The sequence below is a fragment of the Lepidochelys olivacea genome, assembly GCF_965140295.1.
Source record: "Lepidochelys olivacea isolate rLepOli2 genome assembly, chromosome: 2".
NCBI lineage: Eukaryota > Metazoa > Chordata > Testudines > Cheloniidae > Lepidochelys > Lepidochelys olivacea.
The window spans coordinates 108,661,195-108,688,433 of NC_140412.1; the positions used below are offsets into that span (position 1 = coordinate 108,661,195).

The following is a 27,239-nucleotide window of genomic DNA, read 5'->3' on the forward strand; positions in this document are numbered from 1 at the left end:
ACACATTAAATAAAGCGGATGAATACATACAAAAGCAGTAACCAGCTGGACGCCTTGCACTGCACTAGATTGTAGTACAGAAAGAGGGAGATAGCACAAGAGCAGAAGAATGATATGTTCGACACCACTCAATGCAAACATTTTTGAATACTGTACCAATTTTTATTAAATATAATGCAACTCACTGAATAAGCATTTTATACAGCAAGAAAACAAATTTCTCTTTTATTTTTTTTTTTAAGTTGTACTGAAAACCATCCATTCTTGGGTAGTGAGACATGTTAAGATATTTTGCCAAATTTAAGTCTAATGCAGTAACAGTGATATATTTTTCTTGGAGTCCAAACCAGCAGTTTGTAACCTATCCAAGCTGATAAAATTAACGGATTTGAGTGCTAGTCGCAGCCAAAGAACATCAGACTTGGAGAGAAAAGGGAATGGAGAAAAGAAGTTCAGAGTCAGTAGAGATGAGTGGGAAATGAAGCTCTTCATTCATTACAGGTGAGCAGCTTTGCTCAGCTCTATAGCAATGGGATCTATCAAACTCCTCATCAGCTTTTTGAACAACCTATTCGACCATAGTCACAAGCAAACATCATTAATGTGGAGTTAAGTTTCCAATAATCTATTAAGAGAAGGTGATATTTTCTCATAAAACAAACTTTTGAAAGCCTGCATATTCCAAACAAATGTTGCGCTTTATAAAAAAAATTCTCACAACATAATGAAATATAAGCACACAGTTGGGTGACCCACAACCTTTAATGCTACATTTGTAGTACTAGCTTGTGCACAACCAGAAATTTAAAGATAATATTATGTATCCATTATAGATCCTGTGAACAGATAATTATTTGGTTTCCAGGACTACATGCCTGGCTGCTTGTCCAATTTAAAATGTTACCAATTACTGGGAACAATCAGACCAAATTAATAGACCTCAGTTTGCATCCATAAAGGAGAGAAAATGAAGAACAGAAAGTTAAAAAAACCAAAACCCTCACAGGGATAAATTACCCACCCATCTTCTCTGCAAGATTATAACCCATGTTAGACTACAATCTTAAAAATCTATTTATGGTTGGTAAGATTTATACCTTTTCAACGATTTTTAAAACTAAGCTGTTTTTCCTTTCTACATATTGTTTTCCTCCACTTAGGGCTAAGGAGTATTGTGTAAAGAGAAAAGGAGTACTTGTGGCACCTTAGAGACTAACCAATTTATTTGAGCATAAACTTTCATGAGCTCATGCTCAAATAAATTGGTTAGTCTCTAAGGTGCCACAAGTACTCCTTTTCTTTTTGCGAATACAGACTAACACGGCTGTTACTCTGAAACCGGAGTATTGTGTCTGATTTGTCTTTTCTGTTTTCCTTTTATCCATCTCCCTCACCTTCCTATCCCTCTCTCCAGCTATTAGCTGAGGGGTCCTCTCCTGCCACAAAAAAAGGAAAGCAACTTAATCTACTTTATTTATTATTTTATTTATTTACTCATAAATAAACAAATCAAAGACAATATAGAAATGGATCTCCCTACCCCCTACACCACACTTTTCTGATTTATAATTTGACTGTGATGGGGTGGACTAGGCTCAAAGGCCCCCTGCTGAAGGCCTCAGGGTTCTGCCACACCCATTCCAGGGAAGAAGCAGTGGAGAGATCCTGCAAGTAGGCTAGAGTGGCTGTTGGCAAAACAGCCAGTCGGGGCCCAAGAGGGCCATATAAAAGGCTGCTGAGCACTAGTTAATTGCTGCTTGGAGCAGAAAGGACTGCAGGCCTGGCTGCCTGGAAGAGCAGCAGGGCCACAGACAGTTTCCTAGCAAGGACTGTGGTAGCACTGAGGGAGCTCCTGGCTGGTTGCTGGGACGGAATAGGGACTGAGTCTGAGGAGGGCTGTAGGAAGATAGTGTCTCCAGGGAGGAAGCTCTGGGGATACAACCCCATACCAGAGCTGGACTACTTAAAGGCCAAAGCCGGGGAAGGGGCTAGAGAGAGACAGGCCCGGTGGACTATATACCCCGGAATGGGGTTGTGCTGGTTAACATACAGAGTGATTCGGCTGGAATGCTGTGTCTGACAAACCTGCCTGAGAACTACCAAAAGGGGACACCAGAACTAAAGACTGCAGACACGCCCAACCAGAAGGGGGCACTCGCGAGACGTGGGTGCCAACCCTGTTACACTGACACATATAATAGAAAGTTCTTTGCTGTAGGATTTCTTTTGGATGCACTCTCTATTTATTCAGGTAAGCTTCAGTTTTACCAGGTTCTATGTGCTCTTAGGCTTCCATCTCTCACCATGGCTATTTTCTTCCAAATCTTCCTGATCAAATTCTATCCTCAGGTCCTTCAGAGATCTATGTCTCCTACATAAGAAAATGCTGTGGTTTTTTTTTTTTTAAATATAGCATAAAGGGGAAGCCCCTCTGCCCCCCCAATGATTTTCTACAGTAGCCCTACAGTCCTAACTTAGTTCCTTCCTTTTCTTCAAGGTGAGGGAAGAGAGGTCCTTATAAAATTTTATATGTTTGCCCCAGGACAGTGAAATAGGTCCACTCTGTTTCTGATAATCTTCAGTGGAGGTAGAGTTTTGTGAGCTCTATTGATTAATATAAGAGAATTCTCATCCTTTCTAAGTAAGTCTCTAAATAGGGTTTCTACAGATGATTTTAGGTTCTCCATCTCATTGTTCTCTGGGACTCCTTTGATCCTTAATTTGTTTTCTTGTTCTTTTTTCACTTTAATTCATCAATATTTAGTTCTAGGTACTGTTTCCCATTTTTAATTGTTTCAAAACTTTTCTCTGTTACAAAAATGGTATCTGACCAGATTCTATTTCAGTTTCCTGGTCAGACAGATCTTGCATGTCTCTTTCCAAGGCCTTGTGTACATTTAAAAAGGTTTGTCAGTATAGACATACTCACAGAATTATACACCCTCAATAGAGGTGCAGCTCATGGTATCAAAACAGTTCTTTTTCAAGAATAGCTCATATCAGTTCCTTAAGTGAAATATGTTATTCCAGCAAAAGGACTTTTTTGCTGGTATAACTGCATCTACACTAGGGCTTTTGCCGGCATAGCAATGTCAGTGTGATTCCCACCCGCCCCCCCAACCTACATAGCTATGCCAGTAGAACTTTTAGTATAGACCAACCCTAAGTCCTTGAAGAAAGTCTCCTCTTCAGATTTTAGAGATCTATTTATTTCATTCCTGCTTTAGTAGAGAGTGTATTTTTTCCCATCTCCATATTATTTTGCCTGTGAGGGAGCACTTTCTCCCTAAAATCAGAGACTCCCCTTTAAGCCATACTTTGTTGACTGTTCTTTTTGGCAGCCTATAAACAAGGCTTTTCTGTTTGCTGACAGCAGAGATCAGATTTGGTTAAGTTTAAGGGTCACCTTTTGCTAAGTGACTAGAAAAAACATCTCTGCTGACTGTGAGAGTGAAGCTCTTCTAGAGTTTAGAGAGACATCCTGAGGTGAAATGTCACCAGATCCCATGAAATAAACAGACAAAGACAGATTGACTGACCAACCACTGGGGAGGCTCATTCCCCCGGTTTCTCTTCTGGCTGCTGCTCACTTCTCCCAAAGATCCTTTTTTATTTTTAAAAGTCTTAACCTAGGGAACAAGCTAAGAATTATGAAATGAGAAACATTATAAATATGGAACTCTGGCAGAACTAGTTCACACAAAGGGTAATAAAACATGTGGAACAAGTTACCATGGACAGCAATTGAAACAGTGTATAAATCAGCTGACTGAAGAGATATCTAAATTTGTATCAAGAGGAAGGGGAACTGAGGCATATTAAGAAAACCAGAGTTATGATAAACCCAAAATCAGCATGCCTATACATTCAGATAGTCTTTTTCTGTAAAGAATATTTTTTCCTTTCTACCATTTTGTCATATGGTGAAAATTTCCCACCAAAGGGATCTCAGACTCAGCGGATCTGTATATGGTGATATATTCAATTATGACTGACAGCCTTGCCCCTAGCTTCTCCCCGAGACCATTAACACTGTTCTTTACTATTATAAATTCCTCAGCTTGCAGCTTAACTGTTTCACTTGTCCTCCTCGTGACACAGAGCTTGTGTAAACAAGTGGAATCATTTTTGTAGTGCATAAGTTTTAACTCCTCCTGTTTGAATTTCTAACAACAGAGCAGTTCTCTTGCAGGTTTTTGCTTTCTTACGGGTGCTCTAATTTAGTTTAATCGTTAAGTAGGAAACTTGTGCTTTCCTTTGGTTTTTTTATGCTGAAAAGCCCTCAGAGAGTTTAAGCAAGCCCACAGATCTATGACAAGATTTAACCCATACGTAATGCAATTTAATGAAGCACATGAAATGCTACTTAAAAGGTAAATAACATTCGGACCATTGTCATACAGTTATGATGCTTATTCCTGATAGTTATTTTATTTATTAAAAAGAAAAGGAGGACTTGTGGCACCTTAGAGACTAACCAATAAATTGTTACTCTGAAACCTGCCATTTTATTTATTAAGCATTGACAGTAAACTCAGTATGCACAGCAATAACATGAACAACAATTCAGCAAAGCATTTAAGGACATGGTTAAGTCAATCTCTATTTGTCACATCATTTAAGCACATGGTTATGCTTGCTTAAGTGCTCTTTTGAATAGGGATGCACATTAAGTGTTTTGCTGAATCAGGTCCTATGTACATACATGTAGGGATATCATGTCTATAGCTTTACTTCATATTTTTATCTTTTATGAAACTCAACAGGCCTAATAATTAATTGTAGAATTAAGATACACATTTGCATTATCTGCTTAAAAAAAAAAAGATTGCAAGCAATAATTCATGACAAGTTTGCTTGGAACTAGAAAATAATCAACAATTTTTTTCAAATGCCCAAAGCGTGTAGACATTTTGCTAGATTCATTAGGACAGTGATTCAGCAAAGCCCTTAAGCATATGCTTAAGTCCCATTGATTTTAACTGGATTTAGGCACTTGCTTATGGCCTTTGCTGAAATGGCACGTAATCTGGCACAATGGGATGTAAATTCCCACCATGGCTATATCCCCCACTGGCCAACTTTCTACTGCTGGAGCAGAGTTTACACCAGTCTAAACCAGGAGGAAGAATCTGGGAAGAATGGTTTCAGAGTAGCAGCCGTGTTAGTCTGTGTCGGTAAAAAGAAAAGGAGTACTTGTGGCACCTTAGAGACTAACAAATTTATTAGAGCATAAGCTTTAGTGAGAATCATAGAATCATAGAATGTCAGGGTTGGAATGTCAGGGTCATCTAGTCCAACCCCCTGCTCAAAGCAGGACCAATCCCCGACTAAATCGTCCCAGCCAGGGATTTGTCAAGCCTGACCTTAAAAACTTCTAAGGAAGGAGATTCCACCACCTCCCTAGGTAACGCATTCCAGTGTTTCACCACGCCTCCTAGTGAAAAAGTTTTTCCTAATATCCAACCTAAACCTCCCCCACTGCAACTTGAGACCATTACTCCTGGTTCTGTCATCTGCTACCACTGAGAACAGGCTAGAGCCATCCTCTTTAGAACCCCCTTTCAGGTAGTTGAAAGCAGCTATCAAATCCCCCCATATTCTTCTCTTCCGCAGACTAAACAATCCCAGTTCCCTCAGCCCCTCCTCATAAGTCATGTGTTCCAGTCCCCTAATAATTTTTGTTGCCCTCCGCTGGACGTTTTCCAATTTTTCCACATCCTTCCTGTAGTGTGGGGCCCAAAACTGGACACAGTACTCCAGATGAGGCCTCACCAATGTCGAATAGAGGGGAATGATCACGTCCCTCGGTCTGTTGGTAATGCAGTAAAAACAATGTGGGCTTGATTTAGCCTTCTGCAAGAAGGAGCACTTCCCAGACTTCCTTCTCACCTTGAAGAAAAGGAAGGAACTAACTTACGACCCTTGGGGCACTCCACTTGATACCGGCTGCCAAATAGACATGGAGCCATTGATTGCTACCCGTTGAGCCTGACAATCTAGCCAACTTTCTGTCCACCTTATAGCTTATGCTCTAATAAATTTGTTAGTCTATAAGGTGCCACAAGTACTCCTTTTCTTTTTTCTGGGAAGAATGTAATCATAGTTTACTTGTTTGAAACTAATCTTCCTATGAATCAATATAACTGTACACTTGTCAGTGGCTCTTACTGAAAATTCTACTTTTAAGGCAAAATTTTGGTCCAGATAAACAACAGCTGTGCAGTGCTTTAGAATATAACACATCTACTACAGTCCCTAGATCTGTTCACCTGAAGGTTGGGTTTTCTTAAGTTCAGAGCTCTTGATTCTGAGGCTCACTTCCTCCCTTTTTCCAACAGAGCCAGAGGTGGTTGAACTTCAGGGCATTTTGCCAGGCCCATCTATTTACTCAGGCTTTTTCTAAGAGGGTGGGATTTGATGGGGAAGGTAGCTGTGAGAAGAAGCTTTTATTATCCTTAACCAACATGTATTCAACTTATGTATACATGAGATGTACTTTTAAACGTTTTTTAAAAAAGCAACAAAAACAGCTGCGTGAAATATTCCTTCAAACTTTGTCTGCTTATGAGTTGGCAAAAATATTTACTAAATTAGGAAGATTTTATGATATCAGTAAAATCTTTATGAAAGATTGTGTGAAATTTTTGCACTACCTCTTTGAAGTTCAAGTATGGTCAACGGTGACTGGTCACAACTTACATGACACTGACTCTGGTTCCCTGATTGCCTGAGTCTCACCCATGTTTGTCAAGTGGAGCAGCAGAAGCCATTTTGGCTAATTTTGAATTGTAATTTGAGTGCTCTCTGCGAGCTAAACATGGAGAACTGCTGGAGGTTATGCAGCAGGCAGGGAATGGGCTTCTATTTCTTTTTCCAATGAGAGTAGTCCAGCTCCACTCCACACAGTTTCACAGTCATCTACACTCTGCACCATTTGAGGTTTCTCCCATCATGCAATTTATATGCAGTTTTTCTGTGTTCATGCTGGTTTGCAGCTTGCTTTACATGTAACTGTGCATTCTGAGGTTTTCAATTGTAAAAAAATTATTCTTTATCATATTGTTTGCTCTTAATGTGTACAATTTTGAAATATTCTTCTGTTTCTAGCAGAAAGAGGGAGTATTGCTTAAAACAGTAAACTCTTTCAAAACAGTACATATTTTTGGTGAGTCCACTGAAACATACACTAACACTAAATAATGCTTATGGTACACTATGGAGAACATATTTACTTTGCTGCTGTACTGTAATATCTGTAGCCATCAATCACCACTGTCATGGCCCTAAGTCAACACTCCATCCTATTCAGCAAAGCACTATGCATGTACCTAACTTTAAGGCATGTACTGAAGTCTCACTGACTTAATTGGGAGTTAAGCACATGCTTAAGTGCTTTGCTGAATAGGAATGGACATAAGCATATGCTTAAGTGCTTCACTGAGATGGGACCTATATCCTTCTTATTCACTCCTCTTGCTCCAGACTGCCTATATTTAAATTTAAATTCAGATGCCTCTTCAGATGGCTGCCATTTTGAAAACCTGTTCCATCCCAACGGACAGCGAAAGGATGAGAACAGAAATTTGCAATGAGAGGACCACTGACAGAAGCAGAAGAGGGACCAGTACTGGTGACTCTGTATGTAAATCTATCTCAAATCCCCTAGGTATCTCAGCTGCTTGCATTGCCAGCTGCAAGATACAGGCTTCTAAGTACAAGAGCTTCTAGCTGTCTAAGGGACAGTTATGCTGAGTGACAGACATCTGATGGCTCATAAAAGAACCATCTGGCAGCTGGTTACCATCTTACAGCTGCCAACTCCTTGGAACCTCAAAACTGGCTCAGCCTGTTTGTATGTGGAAGGGGTTGGGCAGGCAGGAGGGAAGAGGGCTGTACGTTTGAATTTTTGTACAAGCATCATTTAAAATTTCTCCTCCATCCCACATACTGTTTATTTGTTAAAAGAAAAGGAGTACTTGTGGCACCTTAGAGACTAACCAATTTATTTGAGCATAAGCTTTCGTGAGCTACAGCTCACTTCATCGGATGCATACTGTGGAAAATACAGAAGATGTTTTTATACACACAGACCATGAAAAAATGGGTGTTCATCACTACAAAAGGTTTTCTCTCCCCCCCACCCCAGCAGTAGTTTTGTACTTTTTGTAGTGATAAACCTTTTGTACTGATAAACACCCATTTTTTCATGGTCTGTGTGTATAAAAACATCTTCTGTATTTTCCACAGTATGCATCCGATGAAGTGAGCTGTAGCTCACGAAAGCTTATGCTCAAATAAATTGGTTAGTCTCTAAGGTGCCACAAGTACTCCTTTTCATTTTGCAAATACAGACTAACACGGCTGTTACTCTGAAACCTGTTTAGCTTTTCCATAGTTACAACAAATAATCAAAATTGCATGAGTTTTGCATTTCCTCTTTCAAAAACTGGTACAGTCTAGTATTGCCAACTCACATAATTTTATTGCAACTGTAGAGACTCTGAGGTGTTTTTTAATGTGTCTGATGAACACATGATGAAAAGCTGTCCACTCATGAATTTTCTCTTATTCAATATAACGATTATCTCCTATTACTGTCAATGTGGCTAAAGCCAGCAAGATGGCTGCCAGGTCCCTACAGTGTTGCTGCATGTGAAAGTGAGGCTGTCCTTAATAAAGTGAGCTTCTACCTCCCACTCTTTTGATTGAGACTGAAGCCAGGCCACAGGCAAAATGACTGCCACTGTATGGTTCAGGAGGCAACACAGGGAATTGTGAGGAGCAGAAGAGATACTGAAAGGATGGAGAGGATGAGGGGGAGGAAGGGCAGTGGGGAGGCAGATTTGGGGGAATAGGGTAAAGTGGGACGTGGGGAGGCATGAAGAAAGGGTTGTGGCAGGGGGGTCTGGAGCAGAGGGAAGCAGAGGCAGCATGGGTGGGGTGCGAGGCCCAGTCTCAGGGGCAGAAAAGTTTGGGTGGGAAGTCTGGGAAGTACTGCTTATTGCAGAAGGCTAAACCAAGCCCACATTGTTTTTACTGTGACATTATCGCTTATATGAATACGTCTTTGCATTGAAACACTGTCAATTTTGGAATATTATAAGTACTTACAACACTTACTTTTAAAAAATATTTAATGAAGAGACATTACATAACACTGTGCTCCCCAAGGAGGCTGGTTACTGGTCAACTGCCCGTTAGCTAACACTGATTAGTTATTTCATACTTACTTGTGAATGTCATTTGTTCTTTTATTGAAGTACTACATAAACATAAGCAGAAGCATATTTCTCTTCTGCTGTTGCATACAATGTACATTTTTTCTAAGACCCCTTCCTGACATACTCATCCACACACTGTTCAGCTAAATTCAGAAAGAAGGAATTAATGTAAAGTTTTTTAATATATATATCTGTAACTCATCAACCCTAAAAAGTATTATAAGTTTCTATATGTGAGCGAGAGTCGTGATTCATTAAGTAGGTCAGTGGTTCTCAAGCTATTTGCCATCCAATCTTTCTTTTATCAAAGAAAATAAACTAGAAGGGGAGAGAATCAAAACAATAATAAGAAATGAATGGCTGTTCCTCTATCTTAGGGTCGAGGAAAGGGTAAGTGGAGTCTCTATGTCAGCAGCCAGAGAGAGGTGTCCATATCTGTGTGCATTAAAGGCTGACTTTTCAACCAGAAATTATCACAGATTTTGGCAGAAAAGTAGAGGAGAGTTGAGACAAAAGATGCACTAAAAACATGACCTGATTTAAAAAACAAAACAAAAAACCCTCATGATTTTGCGGGCCAATCTCATGATTTTGCGGGCCAATCTCATGATTTTTGATCTCTTGAGGTTGGCAATATTGCAGAGCCCTGTTTCACTTCTAGAGGCAAAATAGAACATATATTTTCCAAGATGTCTCCATTCCCCCAATCTGTTGTGTTCATACATATGAATATAACATATTATAAATGTAAAGAGCAACATACAGTCACACATACATCTCCCTGTTTTCTTTCCATAAGCCAAAGACATCAAAGATGGCTGTCATGCATTTTTTGCACAAAAATTCTGAGCTAGAATTGGTTTTCTCAAGCAGATCCGCAGGGGACAAAAAACTGTCCCTCAAAATTTTGCCAAACGCCCAACCCTAATAATAAATATTAAGAGTATCTTTTCTTCCAAGTAAAAGCAATAAAGAAAAAAACCCATCAGAGTGCTATCCTATGTATTTCCTAGCAGGGTATGTACCAGAATCATCTCCTGAGTATTAGAGAAACATCTGTTAGTGGGAAATGCTGAAACTAACTGCAGGAAGTATAAAATGACTGAAGCATGGTTCAAAACCGTCAGATTTAGCTTCCCACTATTGAAGATGACACAGGTAGCTACAGCTCTAGGTCATGCAGTCTTTTTTTAACATGTCCAATAAAGAAAATATAAGTAATACAACTCCTTGAACAAACTCAATCAGCCAGAAAAGTTTTGAAAGCCATTTAGTGTTTCATATCCCTGTTGTTGCCTTGCATCTGGACAGTACAGGAGCTGGTCAAATGGCAGTAGCACATCACCTGAGAACTGTGCACCTTGCCTCTGTCTCTATAGTTGTTTTGAAACCACTTGAATCATGTTGGTTCTAATAATTTTTTCTCTCTCTTTTAATATATAAACTATCAGTCAGCATTCAGTCTGCTCATTCCCATGCTACAAGCTTTTGGCAGCACATACTCAGCTTAATGACAGCTCTGGTTCTGTTCCAGTGGATTATTTTAAAAAAACATGATGAAAAAACCAGCCGTGTTTAAGTAGTTATAAAGTCCAATCAGACACTTTGAGATTTTGGCTGCTTACTCCCTTAACAGTCCTATGCCAGGCCAAAAACCAAAAACCCAACACACACACACACAATGAAGTTATTACTTATGTTTTATGATGTGTCAAACACATTACTGCATGTACAGATTTATTACACTGTTGTACTGTTTTTCCACAGCCAAACCCCTTCAAGATACCACCATTCTAACTTATGAGTATTAGTCCATAAGTGTCCATTTTAAAACAACCATCTCAAACTGTAACAATGACTGAAATGTTTTTTCTTGTTCATATTTGTCTACAATTTACTGTAAAAAGGAAAAAGCAGCAAGATGACTAAATAAATTGTCAGGTATCTTTCTTCCATACACTAAACTACTGCTACATATATTTTTGGAGCTCCGAACAATTCTGCTAGAGAAAGGACATCAAATGATGCCTAGAAATGTGATACACATTTTCATTTCACACTCCATCAGCTTTTACAACAGGAGCTCCATGACATGTAAGAGAACACTTGGCAAACTGCCATATTTGCCAAGGTATAAAATACAGGATAAAGTTACCTTTAAAAAAAGAAAAAAAGTTTTATGTTCTCTGCATGACTAAATCAGCTGTCTAGCTTTGACCATATATGTTAGAAGTATAGAATACTTCTCTCTACTGGTAAAATCTGAACCTCTGGAATGATGTACATTGAGGTATTTTAATACAGGTCTAAAATTCATGTATCCTATATTACAAATATTTTGATAAAGAAAAATACACAATTCTTTCCTAAAGTTTACTAGGTTAGAGATATACTAGACTATATAAATCACCAGTGTTGCATCTTTTCCCTGCTAATAATTTCTTTCTCCATGTTACATCCTGGAAGAAGAAACAAGTTTATTATGGTCTTTACGAGCAAAAAAATAAAGCTATGGGCATTAGCAAAAACATCTTTTAAATTCAGATTTCAAACTGTCAGAAGATTAAAACTTCATGCATACATAAAAAGGGAACTATAGATGAAAACAGAAACATAGCCTGGAATCCTTATTCTTGAACAGCTGTTGTTTTACTAGTGTAGTAAAGGAGAAAATGTCTTTTACTCACCTCTGTTATACCGGAAACCTGTCCTTTTGCTAGCGGTCTGGTGATGGATGGAGTGAACACATTGGCATCTGACACTGGCCGCCCCTTCATAAAATGTTTCCCTGCTTCATAAATGTCCACTTCTACCATTTTACCCATGAATTCAGGGTTCTTTGGCACGAGAACCTTTAAAAGAAATTGTTCAGATGGTACAGACATTTCCTGTGTTGAATGTCTTAGGACTCAAATCACCACAGATTTCATTCAGAAACCAGAGTTTTGGTGAGAGGTCAGTGTGAAACCTGAAAAACTCAAATCTCATTCACCTGCATGCTCTACCTCCTCCTAAAAGTCTCTGTTGGGTAATATCTCCCATTTGTACTCCCAAAGAGCTATTCAGCATTAAGTCTGCTCTTTTTAACTATGCTTAATTGCCTGAGTAATGCCTTTGGCACACAAAAGAGGTGGGTGTGAGGTGCAAAATTTACATCAGGAATCAGATCCAAACACCTCTGAAGGTTACTTGCTCAAGATAACTCTACTAGATGTCTCTAAATCTTTCTGTTTTCATCTCTTTATTACATGATAACCTGTTGGTTCTTCAGCTGTAAGATTTTCATGGCATAAACAATGTCCATAGGTGTTTATAGAGAGCCTCACCCTTATCTTTATTGTGGCCTCTTGGGGTACGTCTACATTTCAACATAAGCCCAGGGGTTGCACTCAGGCTCAGGCTTAACCCCCCTTCCATCTACACACAAATTGCACTAACTCAGGGCTCAGACCCAGGGTCCCAGGACCCCATGGAGATGGAGGGTCTGAGCTTGAGTCAAGCCAGGACACAGCAGTCAAGCCCTGTTGCTTTGCAGTGTAGGTGTAGCCCCACTGGACTCATGCTCTCCAAGTCTGCCAAAATAATTCCACAATCTCATGGGTCAACCTTCTTTGTCCCCTGGACAATCAAGTTTTCCCACACTGCACCATGAACAAACGGCTAGAGCAGCCACATTTTGGGAGGGTGCTAGAAAGTTTGGGCTATGGGTGGTTGGATTTGGGCACATAATTCAGTGTAGACTCTGGAGCCCCAGGCTGGGATCCGGGGTTCAACAACTCCTAACCTGGGTTACAAATGTGTGTAGACACTCAAGTCCTAGGTTAAGAAACCCTATGTTAAGAAACCCAGGGCCTGCTAATTTGAGTTCTACTAACCTTGGGCTTACACTGCAGTGTAGACATACCATTGGTGTTATGATAGAATAAATATTAAAACCATAACAACATCCTCACTCTCTTTGTAAAGCAGATTCTTTCAATATAACCAATTATCATAAAAATATACTGAGAACACAAAAAATAATCATAAAGGCCTTTGCAGCTGAGGTGCCTGATACATAGCAAGCACATTTGAGAAGAGATGGGCATGCCCCGAGGACAGAGGCCAAAGCCACACTTTCCTGATCTTACAAAACTGCAGGATCTTATAATTTCCTGAGAATGTCACAGAACATGGACCACATACTATAAACTCTTCCAACTCTTCTGCTCAATTTATACTATTGCTGGTAAAGCAAGAGAAATGAGATCTTTCTAAATACATTGGAACAGTTTTTCTTGCTTCAAGAACAAATGATACAGCAAAGACTTTAACAACAGGGAACCTATAATTGAGCTAAAGTGTATCAGGAACAACCAGGAAGAAAAGTATATTTACTTAAGCACTTAAATCCAAATTGCTAAACACATGGCCCTAATTTCCCAAAGTGTTTTTGACAGAGAGGCCTATTTGTGATTTACTACTCTGTGTCAGCAACTCTTCTAAGGCCTGACATACTCACTACTCCAACACATTTTTGTATAATCTGTATCTAAATGGTGTCACGTAATGTGTCATTGAAAAACCAGTAACTCACTGATCATTAATATTCTTGCATAAAAGTTAGAACAGAACAATGGCCACACTGGGTCCATCTAGCCCAGTATCCTGTCTTCCAACAGGACTGTGCCAGATGCTTCAGAGGGAGTGAACAGAACAGGGCAATTTATCGAATGATCTACTCCATTGTCAAGTCCCAGCTTCTAGCATGGATTGCGTCCCTGACTATCTTGGCTAATAGCCATTGATGGATCTATCCTCCATGAACTTACCTAATTCTTTTGTGAACCCAGTTATACTTTTGGCCTTTCTACCATCCTTTGACAATGAGTTTCACAGGTTGGCTGTGTGTTGTGTGAAGAAGTACTTCCCTTTGTTAGTTTTAAACCTGCTGCCTATTAATTACATTGGGTGATCCCTGGTTCACCCAACATAATTAATGAAGGGAAAAATAATACTTATTATTCACATTCTCCACATCATTCATGATTTTATAGCCCTCTGTCATATCTCCCCTCAGTCATCTCTTCTCCAAGATGAAAAGTCCCAATCTTTTTAATCTCTCCTCATATGAAAGCTGTTCCATACCCCTAATTATTTTTGTTGTCCTTCTCTGTACTTTTCCCATTCTAATATACCTTTTTTTGAGATTGGGTGACCAGAACTGCATGCAGTATTCAAAGGGTGGGCGTACCATGGATTTATATAGTGGCATTATGATAGTTTCTGTCTTATCTGTCCTTTTCCTAACGGTGCCTAACATTGTTAGCTTTTTTTTTGACTGCCTCTGCATATTGCCCAGATGTTTTCAGACAACTATCCATGATGACTCCAAGATCTCTTTCACAAGTAGTAACAGCTAATTCAGATCCCATCATTTTGTATGCATAGTTTGGATTATGTCTTGCAATCTGCATTACCTTTGCATTTATCAACACTGAATTTCATCTCTCATTGTGTGAGCCAGTTACCCAGTTTTGAGAGATCCCTTTGTAACTCTTCGCAATCTGCTTTTGGACTTAATTATTTTGAGTAATTTAGTATTGTCTGCAAGCTTTGCCAACTCACTGTTTACCCCTTTTTCCAGATCATTTCTGGTTCCAGTACAGATTCTTGGGGAACACTGCTACTTAGCTCTCTCTACTCTGAAAACTGACCATTTATTCCTACCCTTTAACCAGTTACTTATCCTTGCCTCTTATCCCATGATTCTTTTCTTTACTTAAGAGTCTTTGGTGAGACAGGGCTATCTAGCACACAGACACTCAGGGTGTGAACTGCTTGCTTGTAGGCTTGCTGTGAGCATCCCAGGCTGGGAGCTACAGCAGCAAAGCACTGTAAGGCACCCAAGGTTGCAGGTCAAGTGGTGACACAATGCTGAAAGAGATCTACCATACACTATGCAGAAAATCAGACGGGTGCTTGCAATGTTATATGGCAGTAAAAGAAAGTGCATTAAATTATGTGCAGCATACACAGTCATCACCAATAGTTTCTCTCTCATGGCAGTTGAGATACCATACTCAGGAATACTGCTTAACATTTTTTTTTTTCAAAAACTAAGTGAAACACAGACAATTGCAAGAAAACTAATTTAACCCTTATTGTCTGGGGGCAAATTATCTGCATTTAAGTAACGCTGATAATTTTGTGAGGCAGATATTGTAGTTCAGAAGGGTTGTGTTCTACGTGGAAGGATTTCATTTGCAAGCAAATACTTAAAAACAAATTGCATAAACAAACTGCATACATTTAAGATTGAAGTGCTATGAGTCTAAACATGAGAGGCAAAAGCTCCTTCTGAATCAAGATCTTTCTTGCCTTTTTTCTATTCTTTTTTAACAAAGACTCTGCCAAATTGCATTGTCCAGAAGTGCTATCTGAAAGATTACTGGAAATCATCAGTTTTTGTGTGTATCCATGTACACAAATATCCATTAGATATTTTTAAATTCATTTATGGTATTTTGACAGCTACAACACACCACAATGCAGAATCCCCATTAATGAATCTAGATTGGGGTCTCATACTCAAACGACCACAAGGGCCACATGAGGACTAGTACATTGGCCCGAGGGCCGCACCACTGACCACCCCCCTGCCGCTGCCCCGGCCCTGCCCCCACTCCATCCCTTCCGTGAGACCCTGCCACTGCCCCGCCTCTTCCCACCCCTTTCCTGAAATCCCCACCCCAACTCTGCCCCCTCCCTGCCCCCAGGGGCTGCAGGAGAGGTGCAGGGTGCAGCACGGAACTCAGGGCAGGGGGTTGGGGTGCAGGAAGGGGCAGGGGATCAGGATGTAGCAGGGGGCTCAGGGTAGGGGTTTGGGGTGCAGCAGGGGGCTCAGAGGAGGGGGTTCGGCTGCAGGAGGGGTTTGGGGGGGGCGGGTCCCTCCCTGCCCTCCCCCTGTGCCGTTCCGGGAAGCAGCCAGGACCGGGGGTGTGGAGAGGTGCACGGGCCTCTGAGTGTTGCCCTAGCCGCTCCTCCAGGTACCTCCCCTGAAGCTCCCATTGGCCTTGTGTTTGAGACCCCAATCTAGATAGTTGTACTCCTCTTGGCAGGCAGCATTTTTTCCTTTGCCTGTCTTTTGAACTGTAGCACTTTTACTGTTGGACTGGTTCAGGGATATTACCAGAAAGTAAAGAGAAAATTATTGAGATTTTAATTTTGTTTATTATTTACAGTACCTGCTCGTAGAACTGATTGTGAGCAACATAAAACTGGGAATCAAAAGATTCTTCTGTTACTAGAACTCTCTGTCTCTCGCCAACCTGGAAAATAGAAAGGTAAAGAAGTGAGTCTGAGAGTAAAACCCATAAAATACTCCTTGAAGGAGGATGCTCCAGAAACTTCCTCTTGAATTTAACAGAGTGCCTTTGGCTAATTTAGCAGCTAAAACAAGAAAATTAAATGAATTAAACTGCCTGTAAGATAATATTGACCATTTGATTACATGAAATTAACATAGTTTGAAATTGCATCGTGTAATATACGTGTTGTTCAAATGTGAATCTTCAATGCAAAAAGTCAATCCGATTTTTTCCACTCATTATGAATAGGGTTGTCAGAAATTAAAATATTTTAGACATACACCTTTGTCCATAACCCCACAAAGTCAAACAAAGCCCCAGCATCTTTCTGTATTATTTGCAATAATTTTTAAAAATGAGCTAGACACAGGCTGCTGTCAGATCCAAATTTGTAGAAATTTCATAATGACACAATGAAATAGTAATAACCATCTGTGAGTGATGAGGAACTGTGATACTGTGGAAAACCTCCAGATACAGAAGGATAAAACAAGTCCATTCACCTTTCACATTTTTCAGAATTCTTTAACCACATTTTCTACACAAGACAGTGTGTAAACAAAAATGGTTTATTTCTTTACAGCCCATCTTCCTCCTCAGCGATATCACAATGCTGTATTTGTGACATCACATTCGTTCCCATGGCAATAGGTGTAGTCATCACAGATTTTCACTCCTGGATTAAGAAGACTGACTGTGAGGAGGAAATCTTTTAACAACACAGATTCAATAACGTTCAAGGGAGTATGAACATGGGACAAAAAAGCTATAACATATTTATTATCTCCAAACATGGCCCAATGTGAAGAATATCTTTTAAAAGGCACCTATCATATTTTATGACATTGCCAAAAAGTTGAGCATGGAGAGTCAAGTGTATTTAGAGATAGGCCTGAGTTATCAAGTATAGATCAAGACCTGAATTTTCTAAAAGTTCAGAGATGTTTGAATGAGTGGTTTTGGTTTGATACAGTCGTATGCTACGTTAAGAAGTTTAGATCTGGACTTTTCCCTAGCTCAGGGATATTCACATCCATGTTTTTAGCTTGGGCCAATTGTAGCTGAACATTTTATCTGAACGTAGACTGGATTTTTTCTGACTTGTTTGACAAATGCATTCTTCAAATTACAGCTTCTCAGCAAACTGAATTTGTTTATTGCTTTTATTCTTATCCCCCATTTAGAGACTCGTCAACATGTCCTAGCTTTTAAGCATTTAGTATACGTAAACAAAACTCCATTAAAGACCACCTGTCACTTAAAGAAAGAAAAATCACTTCCACCACATCTGAGACATGGCTGTTACACAGAAACTGTGAGGTCTTATGAAACAATCACTCTGAGAAAGCTAGGAAGACCCAGATGAACTGATTGCATTTACACAGTTCAAGTAGTAAGTAGTGAAGAAAAAACACACTAACCATAATGTTTGGATCTTCTTTAAAAATTAGTAGAAATAACTATGGATTAAGAGCTGGTAGAGACTAGGATAGAGAGACTCCTACAGGGAGAAAACTGTGCTTGTTTGCACACATTTTAATGTTGGAGAGTTATTTATAACACAGTTTAAGTATCTATCAATGGTTCTCAGGGAATTCTGTAATTACAAATAATGATAGAATTAAAGTTTTAGTAAAACAGATCTAATGTAACAATACTATGTCCCCAAATTTTCCATGCTATTTTTCTCTCAGTATAACAATCATCCAATTCAAATCCCCAGAGGGGTTTTGCAAGTGCATGTCTAAAGGCCACTAGAAACAACTGTCAGTATAATAAGATTATAGGGAACACTTCCCTTGAACAGAGAGCTTTCTACTTACATAAGAACTTAAGAATGGCCATACTGGATCAGATCAAAGGTCCATCTAGCCCAGTATCCTGTCTTCCGACGGCGAGCAATGCCAGGCGCCCCAGAGGGAATGAACAGAACCAGGCAATCATCAAGTGATCCATCCTGTTGCCCGTTCCCAGCTTCTGGCAAACAGAGGCTAGGGACAACATCCCTTCCCATCCTGGCTAATAGCCATTGATGGACCTATCCTCCATGAATGTATCTAGTTCTTTTTTGAACCCTGTTATAGTCTTGGCCTTCACAACATCCTCTGGCAAAGAGTTCCACAGGATGACTCTGCATTGTATGAAGAAACAGGGCTTTGGAATGGAACCCGGAGCAGCCCCGGAGCAGTGGAGCTCCAGGTTTTTGCCTGGAGCTGGAGCGGAGTTGGAGCACAGCTCCAAAGCTCTGTGAAGAAATACTTCCTTTTGTTTGTTTTAAACCTGCTGCCTATTAATTTCATTGGGTGACCCCTAATTCTTGTGTTATGAGAAGGAGTAAATAACACTTCCTTATTTACTTTCTCCACACCAGTCATGATTTTATAGACCTCTATCAAATCCCCCCTTAGTCATCTCTGAAAAGTCCCAATCTTATTAATCTCTCCTCATACAGAAACTGCTCCATACCCCGAATAATTTTTCTTGCCCTTTTCTGTACTTTTTCCAATTTGAATATATCTTTTTTTGAGATAGGGAGACCACATCTGCACACAGTATTTAAGATGTGGACGTACCATGGGTTTATATAGAGGCAATACAATATTTGCTGTCTTATTTATCTATCCCTTTCTTAATGATTCCCACATTCTGTTCGCTTTTTTGACTGCTGCTGCACATTGAGTGGATGTTTTCAGAGAACTATCCACAATGACTCCAAGATCTCTTGGTAACCACTAATTTAGATCCCATCATTTTATGTGTGTAGTTCGGATTATGGTTTCTAGTGTGTTTTACTTTGCCATTATCAACGCTGAATTTCATCTGCCATTTTGTTGCCCACTCACCCAGTTTTTGAGATCCCTTCGTAGCTCTTCGCAGTCTACTTTGCACTCAACTACCTTGAGTAGTTTCGTATCATCTGCAAATTTTGCCACCTCACTGTTTACCCCTTTCTCCAGATCATTATGAATATGTAGAATAGTACGAACAGACCCCGTGGCGGACACTACTATTTACCTCTCTCCATTCTGAAAACTGATCATTTATTCCTACCCTTTGTTTCCTATCTTTTAACCAGTTGCTGATCCATCAGAGGACCTTCCCTCTTATCCCACGACAGCTTACTTTGCTTCAGAGCCTTTGGTGAGGGACCTTGTCAAAGGCTTTCTGAAAATCTAAGTACACTATATCCACTGTATTCCCCTTGTCCACATGCTTGTTGACCCCCTCAAAGAATTCTAGTAGATTGGTGAGACATGATTTCCCTTTACAAAAACCATGTTGACTCTTCCCCAACAAATAATATTCATCTATGTGTCTGACAATTCTGTTCTTTACTATTATTTCAACCAATTTGCCCAGTACTGAAGTTAGGCTTACTGGCCTGTAATTGCCGGGATCACCTCTGGCATCCTTTTTAAAAATTGGCGTCACATTAGCTATCCTCCAGTCATTTGGTACATAAGCTGTTGTTTCCATGAAATTTCTGGCAATGAATTTTAAGATCCCAGGGGAATTCAGAATGGGTTTGCAGTACTACAGCAGGAAGTGGGCCCATGGTACATCTTTTTGCAAAGAGTGGGAGGAAGCTTCAGACCAGCACTGCTCATTTTTTGGGGCAACACTTTGCCATTGTATGGCTCTGAAGAAGGTCAAAAATGACCAATCACTCATGTCCTGACATTGTACTGCAATGTTTACCAACATTGTAATTTACTGTCAAAATATACTGATACATCACCACAGCAACATCAACCTACTCCAACTTCAGCTGGATATTGGGAGTTCTAGTCCAATCGCTTAACGTTCTCTGTACTGTCTCACGTATGTCAGGTGGTTTAGTAAGCATTCTGCTTCCTTAGGTCCAAGACAAGACTGAGCTGGAGGAGTTCCAGCTGGAGCCATATGAATGCTGCTTCTGGGACCCTCTTATCCTACCTCGAGACAGTGGGGTGGACAGGTGCAGTGTAAAAAGGACAGCAGCAGAAGAGAAATTGGACAAGAGACTGCTGTCAAAAGATAACATATGTGAATAACATCAGCCCAAAAAAAAGCCAAAGCCTTCAGGATGGCAGCTGTTGTTTGAGTGGGCGATTTCTTGGGAATAAATGCAGAGGAATGGAGGAACTGAAAGTCATCTTTGTTGCTGTAATTAAAAATGATAAATCAACTTAAACATTAGACATTGTTAGTTGGAGGGGACAAAAGCATCACCATTCATATGTGAAAAATAATTGTAGAGAACACAAAATTTTTTCATTTAAGTAGAGAACACAATGGTTTTGGTAATTTGAAATAAGCCGTGGCTTTTTCATACATGCATTGGAGAAATATAAGTAGGCAGAGTGTAGCTAGCAAAACTGAAACTTGTCCATCATACTGCGAATACTCAGTTTTACCCCTCCTTTGAAAGAGTTAAATATGTTAAAGAGTTAAATATGTGGATAACAAGTCAGAAGTCATAATAGTCATCTTTGCTGTCTTTTCACATATGTACCCATAAATGAAAACCAGTATTTTTATTATTGTTTTTCTCCTCTTGTCTATTTTCAAAAGTATATGTGAAAGCTGACTTCTGAAGTCTAGAAAATGACTCTGCAACTTACTCAGGAACAATTCTTACCCAGTGTTTAGAACTAAATGGAAGTTTGCCCTGGAGTTTTGGCTTAGAAAGACTCCAGGAATCTTACTGGAGCAGGATTTCACTGTTTCCTGTAGACAGTTTGAAAAATAGCAAGAGCAGCAGCAGCAGACTTGCCACACATCTTGTGTGAGACAAATGCTAATTTCTCAGTTACACTGTATGCAATGAGAGTTCAACAAGCACAACTGCTCCAAGCCCTTCCTACACACAACAATTGCCAGGCAGTTTATAAATCTCGTAACAGGTAACCAAATTATTTCAATAAACTTATGTATCATTTTTGTTCATCCTACAATAAATTATGACACAATAATTTTGTAACTAAGCTTTTCCTTTTTGGAATATTATAAAATGCAATTTTTTCAGCTGACAGATTTTCTAAAACGAATAAATGGTGGGAAATGTCAAACAACTTTTCTGGCTTTAGTCAGATTAGTTTTTATCAAAGCTGCTCAGATATGTTAAATACAAGGTTCCGACCTTAAACGATGAAAACATATTTCTAGTGTCACTGCAAAAGACTGACCCCATATACCCCTTTAGACTAATTACTGCAGTGTAATGTCACCAATGAACCATTGTAATTACCCTTGGGAAAAAAAGTATGGTCCTATTCTTATTTAGTTAATGAAAATTATAACCTTTCTATTTTGATTAATCACTCACAACAGCCAGAGCATGTGATCTACGCTCTTCAGGGAATACAGTAATTTTCCTGACTGTTTATGCATTCTTCTTTTCTCAGGCTCACGGAAATCTGCACTTCTTTGGGGGTGGGGATGTTTAAACAGCCTCTCTGGGCTAAAAATAGTTTTTAGAAAGGTTTTAAGAACACCTGCATTTCTGTATGTTTTACAATGCTGTCATAAAACAAGGCCTTATAATATACTGCGAAGTACGTTATCGATAGCTGTCTCCAGTGACTTACACTGACAAAATCTTGGTAGGATTCAATCCAATTTCCGCTGAAGTCAGTGAATGTCTCTCTGTTGACTTCAGTGGAGGCTGGATCAGGCCCTTTGATCCCAAAAATTACAGAGCAATGGTTTTGACAGAGTTTAGACCCGACAGAAAAAAAGTTTCCTTTCTATATGGTATTTTGAAATACTAACAGTCAACAGAAATTCTACCGCAAGCTTTTGTTGCGCTAACCAAGTATTCTGATAAATAGATGCATGAATATTTTTAGCCCTCTTTACCAGAAAGCCTAAACTAAGGCTCCGTATACATGGGGGGCAAGGATGTATCTAAGTTACGTAACTTCAGCTATGTGAATAACGTAGCTGAAGTTGACGTACTTAGATCTACTTACCACGGTATCTTCACTGCGGTAGGTCGACTGCTGACGCTGTCCCGTCAACTCTGCCTATGCTTCTCGCTCCGGTGGAGTACCAGAGTAGACGGGAGAGTGCTTGGCGGTCGATTTATTGCATCTTCACTAGACGAGATAAATCGACCCCCGCTGGATCGATCACTCTGTAGGTGAGTGTAGACATGCTCTAATTTAAGCAACTGATAGTTTAGAATGCCCCTTCTTTTCAGTGTAAATTGTTCTAACGTCTCAATATTTAAATAATTAATAAACATTTTAATAACGATGTGCATGAAAAAGAGCATTCTTACGTCCCATCCCCTAAATCGTTTTTCAAATTACTACATCTACTTCTTAGGGGCCAAAATTATCTTTAGCCATCAGAGACCAAATTTCTCAGGAACTATAATTAAGCATTTTGTGGCAATCATTTAAGCAACTTAAATGCTCACTCTTCGCATTACAGCAGGTGGAGGGCAGTGTGACAAGAGAGAGCGCAAGTGTGTACACAAAGCTGAGGAATGAAGGCAACATGTCAAAGATTTCTTAACAATTTCTCTCCATAGAAATATGTGACCAAACATATTAAGTTCCTTTTTCCTTCAGTCCATGTTTCCCACACACTCTCTCTACTGCCGTCCTCTGTTTTCTGCAATCCAATGCTGCTTCTCCAGTTTGTACGATAGCAACATCTCCATTTATAAAGCTGGTACCAGAACCTCCAACAGAGACCATCAGTGTTTTTCCTAGGGCTTGTCAACACACAATTTTTGTACTGCTTTAACTATCCCAGTTTGAAAGTGGAATAGGTCAAGTGGTGCAATCCTCTAGCGTGGATGCACTTATATTAGTATAAAGATTATATCAGTATAAAGATGCTTTATAGCAGTATAACTAATACCATATGGGAAGGGAAATAAACTATACAAGTATAAGGCACCTTTTTATCAATATAACTGTGGGGGCTGTACAAATGTGACTATTTTGAGAAAATCACACCCCTCACCAACATAGTTACATTAGTACAAAAACTGTGTATAAATCTGACATGAACAACAAGTGTCTACTTCCTCCCTTTCAGAACTCTTATAAGATGACCTCCATCTTGCTGGAATGAGGGTGTGGGGGAGGTGTTATCAATGCTGGCCACTTCCAGATGGCAGAATGGATGGATTTCCCCGTTGCTGTTTTCTACATTATATTTATATTATAAATTACATTTGCATAACACCAAAATATTAACCCCACATAGGGCTTTGCATCTTCAGAATCATGCAAACATTAACCTGTTAATTCTAGCAACACCTCTATGATCCATTTTATAATTGAAGAAACAGACAGAGATTAAGTGAAACTTCCAAGGCTTCACAGTGAATAAGTGTTAGAATCAAGACCAGAACTCAGGAGTTTCCTAGTCCCATACATCAGGGGTGGCCAACCTGTGGCTCCGGAGCCACGTGCGGCTCTTCAGAAGTTAATATGAGGCTCCTTGTACAGGCACCAATTCCGGGGCTGGAGCTACAGGCGCCAATTTTCCAATGTGCCAGGGGGTGCTCACTGCTCTACCCCTGGCTCTGCAATGGGCCCTGCCCCCACTCCACTCCACCCCTTCCCGCCCCCTCCCCTGAGCCTGCCATGCCCTTGCTCCTCCCCCTCTGAGCCTCCTGCACGCCACCAAACAGCTGATCGGGAGATACAGGGAGGGAGGGGAAGGGGTTGCCAGTGGACGGGAGGTGCTGGGAGCGGGTGCACGGAGCTGATGTGGGGCTGCTGATGTATTACTGTGGCTCTTTGGCAATGTACACTGGTAAATTCTGGCTCCTTCTCAGGCTCAGGTTGGCCACCCCTGCCATACATACTCCTCCAGACCATGCTGCCTTATGTACTAAACCAACAATTTAATTATTGAGGAAAACAGACTACCAATCTTTTACACAGAGAATGAAAGCTGTATTTTGAAGCAAATTTCAAATACAGCTATTACGTGCATTTAAAGAACAAAACAGAGACACTGGACACTACTGAGCTCACCAAACTAATTAGATCATTTTGGCAGGTTAGCCCCAGCAGTGCTAAATAATGCCATTTTATGCTTTACATCAGTCAGTGATTTTTCCTTACTTACATTTTTCAGGTTGTTTGCTATTTTGATAAGAGCTTTGGGCATAGTCAAGGTACCAGCTCTCATTAGGACAAGCTAGAATCCCAAGCACAAAGCAGTCAAACTTTACCAAGCTTTCACATTTTATTTCATTGTAAATTCAAATGAACAAAACTGACATGCTTAGGATCGAAAAATAAGGCACTTTTAGACTAGCTTTATTAGACTGATCAGCCTCTAAATGTTAAATTGCAATGATTTTATTTTCTGTGATGTGTATATACACTTTACACACATGCTACACATACTATGCCTCTTACCACTACACTATTTAAGAGTTTAAAACAGGTCTATGCAACAGATGCACACAGTATAAACCTCCATCTTTCGACCCTTTGCCAGCCTGGCTTGAGGATGAGCAAGCAGGAAGGATTAGGTATAAGTTAAAGACAGACAGCTCTAATAGTATCTAATTAGCACAACAAAAGAAAGTGCCTCAGTTGTTCAGCAGTGGGCAATGCATCTCATTAAACACAACTCAACAAGAATTATTTGGTCCCCTTATGAATACTTTTGGCACAGCTACCAGAGAGAGAGAGAGAGAGATGGAGCTAGAGTGCGTCTGCTTTCTTGGCCCAGTACTCCAGCTTCAGGGTAAATAGCCTGCTTCTATTACTGTGCACCTGCATCTGACTGCTTCATTCTGATTTGGTCTCCTGCTGTGAAAATGTAGATTCTTCAAGCACATACAAGCCCTGCCATGCACTTCACATGAAAATTATATTCAGAGATGTCAGCAGTGACCTAAAAACGACAACCGGTCCTCAAAGTAACTGCTTCCTTTTAAATTCTGTAAATTTATGTTTTGCTCTCTTTCCTTTTCATTGCTCCTCTGTTCTAAAAGGGAATCAGAATTTTAGTTTATTTTTTTATCATTTCTGCCAAATTACATTTTCAAGTCTGATTAACCTTATAAGAAATTATCATATGAAAAAAAGTCCTCAGAGATGTGGAATTTACTCTGGTCTGTCTTGTTCCGCTCACTCTGTTGTAAGCCCGACCTGTGTGGTTAAAGGTCAGGACAGGGAGGCAGGAGATCTGGGTTCTGTTCCTAGCTCTGCCACTGACTTGCTATGGACTTTGGGTAGATTAGATATCCTCTCCACACCTCAGTTTCCACATGTGTAAAGGTGGATCATAATATTTCTACAGCTCAGAGAGTATAGTGAATACTAACTCATGAAAGTTGTTACAGAAATACGAAGTATTATGTTTAGAACATCTACTCTCTGACTCCTCAGCCATTACTTTAATGTAATTCTGATTAAAACCACTACCTAATTTCTTCATGTCATCTGACAAAAGACACCAAACTATGTACAAATCTCTGCAGAGGAAGTATACATGAAAGAAAAGGGAAGGAACTTAAGTAGGTGTTATGTGGTCCTGCATTTCTTCCCCACCTCTCTTCATGCTTGAAATTTGGATGCAAGATTCACAAACCGAAACATCAGACATGAAAAAGGTGTGCATTGGTAAATGGGTTGCCTTTGGGGAAATGTCAGTTTTGCGATCAAAAATAAGTATAGGAAACCTTCCATTTCTGGTGATTTCCACGGACATAATATGGAGTTTTAAACAAATCCTTGTAAACTATTAGCAAATTACACCCATACTCCAACTTCACATGCATTCCAGCTGTATGGTGAACACAGATTTTATTTTGTGGGTTCTTTCAATCTTTTTTTAAAAAACCTCCGACCTCTGGTGAAATGAGCCTATCAAGCTTAGAGATATTTCAGTCTTAAAAACACTATATCCCTTTAACTTTCCCTTATTAAAATATTTTAAACTATTCACATTCATGGCTAGTATTAGTGAATGCAGTTCTTTAAGATGTGCTACATATTCTAGAGGTGATGTAAGTCCTATATGATGTGGCAGTTCCTAAAGCAACTATACTCAGTCTTCTTTTATTGAATTCTTTTGTTAACAGCTTCACAACACATAAAAAAGTTGGTAGACAAGACATTGTAGACATTTTAGCAAATTCCATGTTTTGCATCAGGAGCAAGGTTCTCCTACTGAAGCCTTGTTTATACTATGTAAATAAACCAATGTCTACAGTGAAGCCCTACAGCTGTGCCGTTGTCACGTTTCAAGTATAGACATAGCCAGCCTTAATGTAGACACAGCTTCAGTGCATCAGAGACAGGAAAACAAGCTCATTAACTTTCAGATGATGGAAAGCAGGGAAAGTGCAAAGGTCGGGGAGGCTAGATAGAATGCACAGACCACAATAATGGAGCACCTTCATTTCTATTGACTTAAGTAAAGAGGCACCAGGAACTGGTAAACAATAGTTTGATGTGATGAAAGGGTAGAAAAATTATATCTCCATTTTAGGTGAAAATTCCTACCTGCCCATGGAAAAGAGAGGAACAGAGCAAAATGGATAACATGGAAAGCAAAACTTTTTTTTAAAGGCAAAATTTGCCAAGAATCCACTTATTCAGCATATTAGAAGCTGGAAAAATACCACTAAAAATTAACATCAACTAATTTCTCCAATAAATATTTTAATGGCTTTAAAAATAGAAAATTGCAACAC

At 39.7% G+C, this 27,239-nt stretch overlaps 1 protein-coding gene across 3 annotated transcripts in view; it reads right to left on the minus strand.

The window, feature by feature from the left end:
• CDKAL1 (CDKAL1 threonylcarbamoyladenosine tRNA methylthiotransferase) overlaps positions 1–27,239 on the minus strand; it is a 663,359-nt gene that overhangs the window by 23,705 nt on the left and 612,415 nt on the right. For all 3 annotated transcript variants that reach the window (XM_084618215.1, XM_084618213.1, XM_084618214.1), the window contains 2 exons: positions 16,451–16,534; positions 11,912–12,076 (listed from right to left, as the gene is read on the minus strand). In XM_084618215.1, the coding sequence (XP_084474341.1) occupies positions 11,912–12,076; positions 16,451–16,534 (249 nt within the window). The remainder of the gene's footprint in view (positions 1–11,911; positions 12,077–16,450; positions 16,535–27,239) is intronic.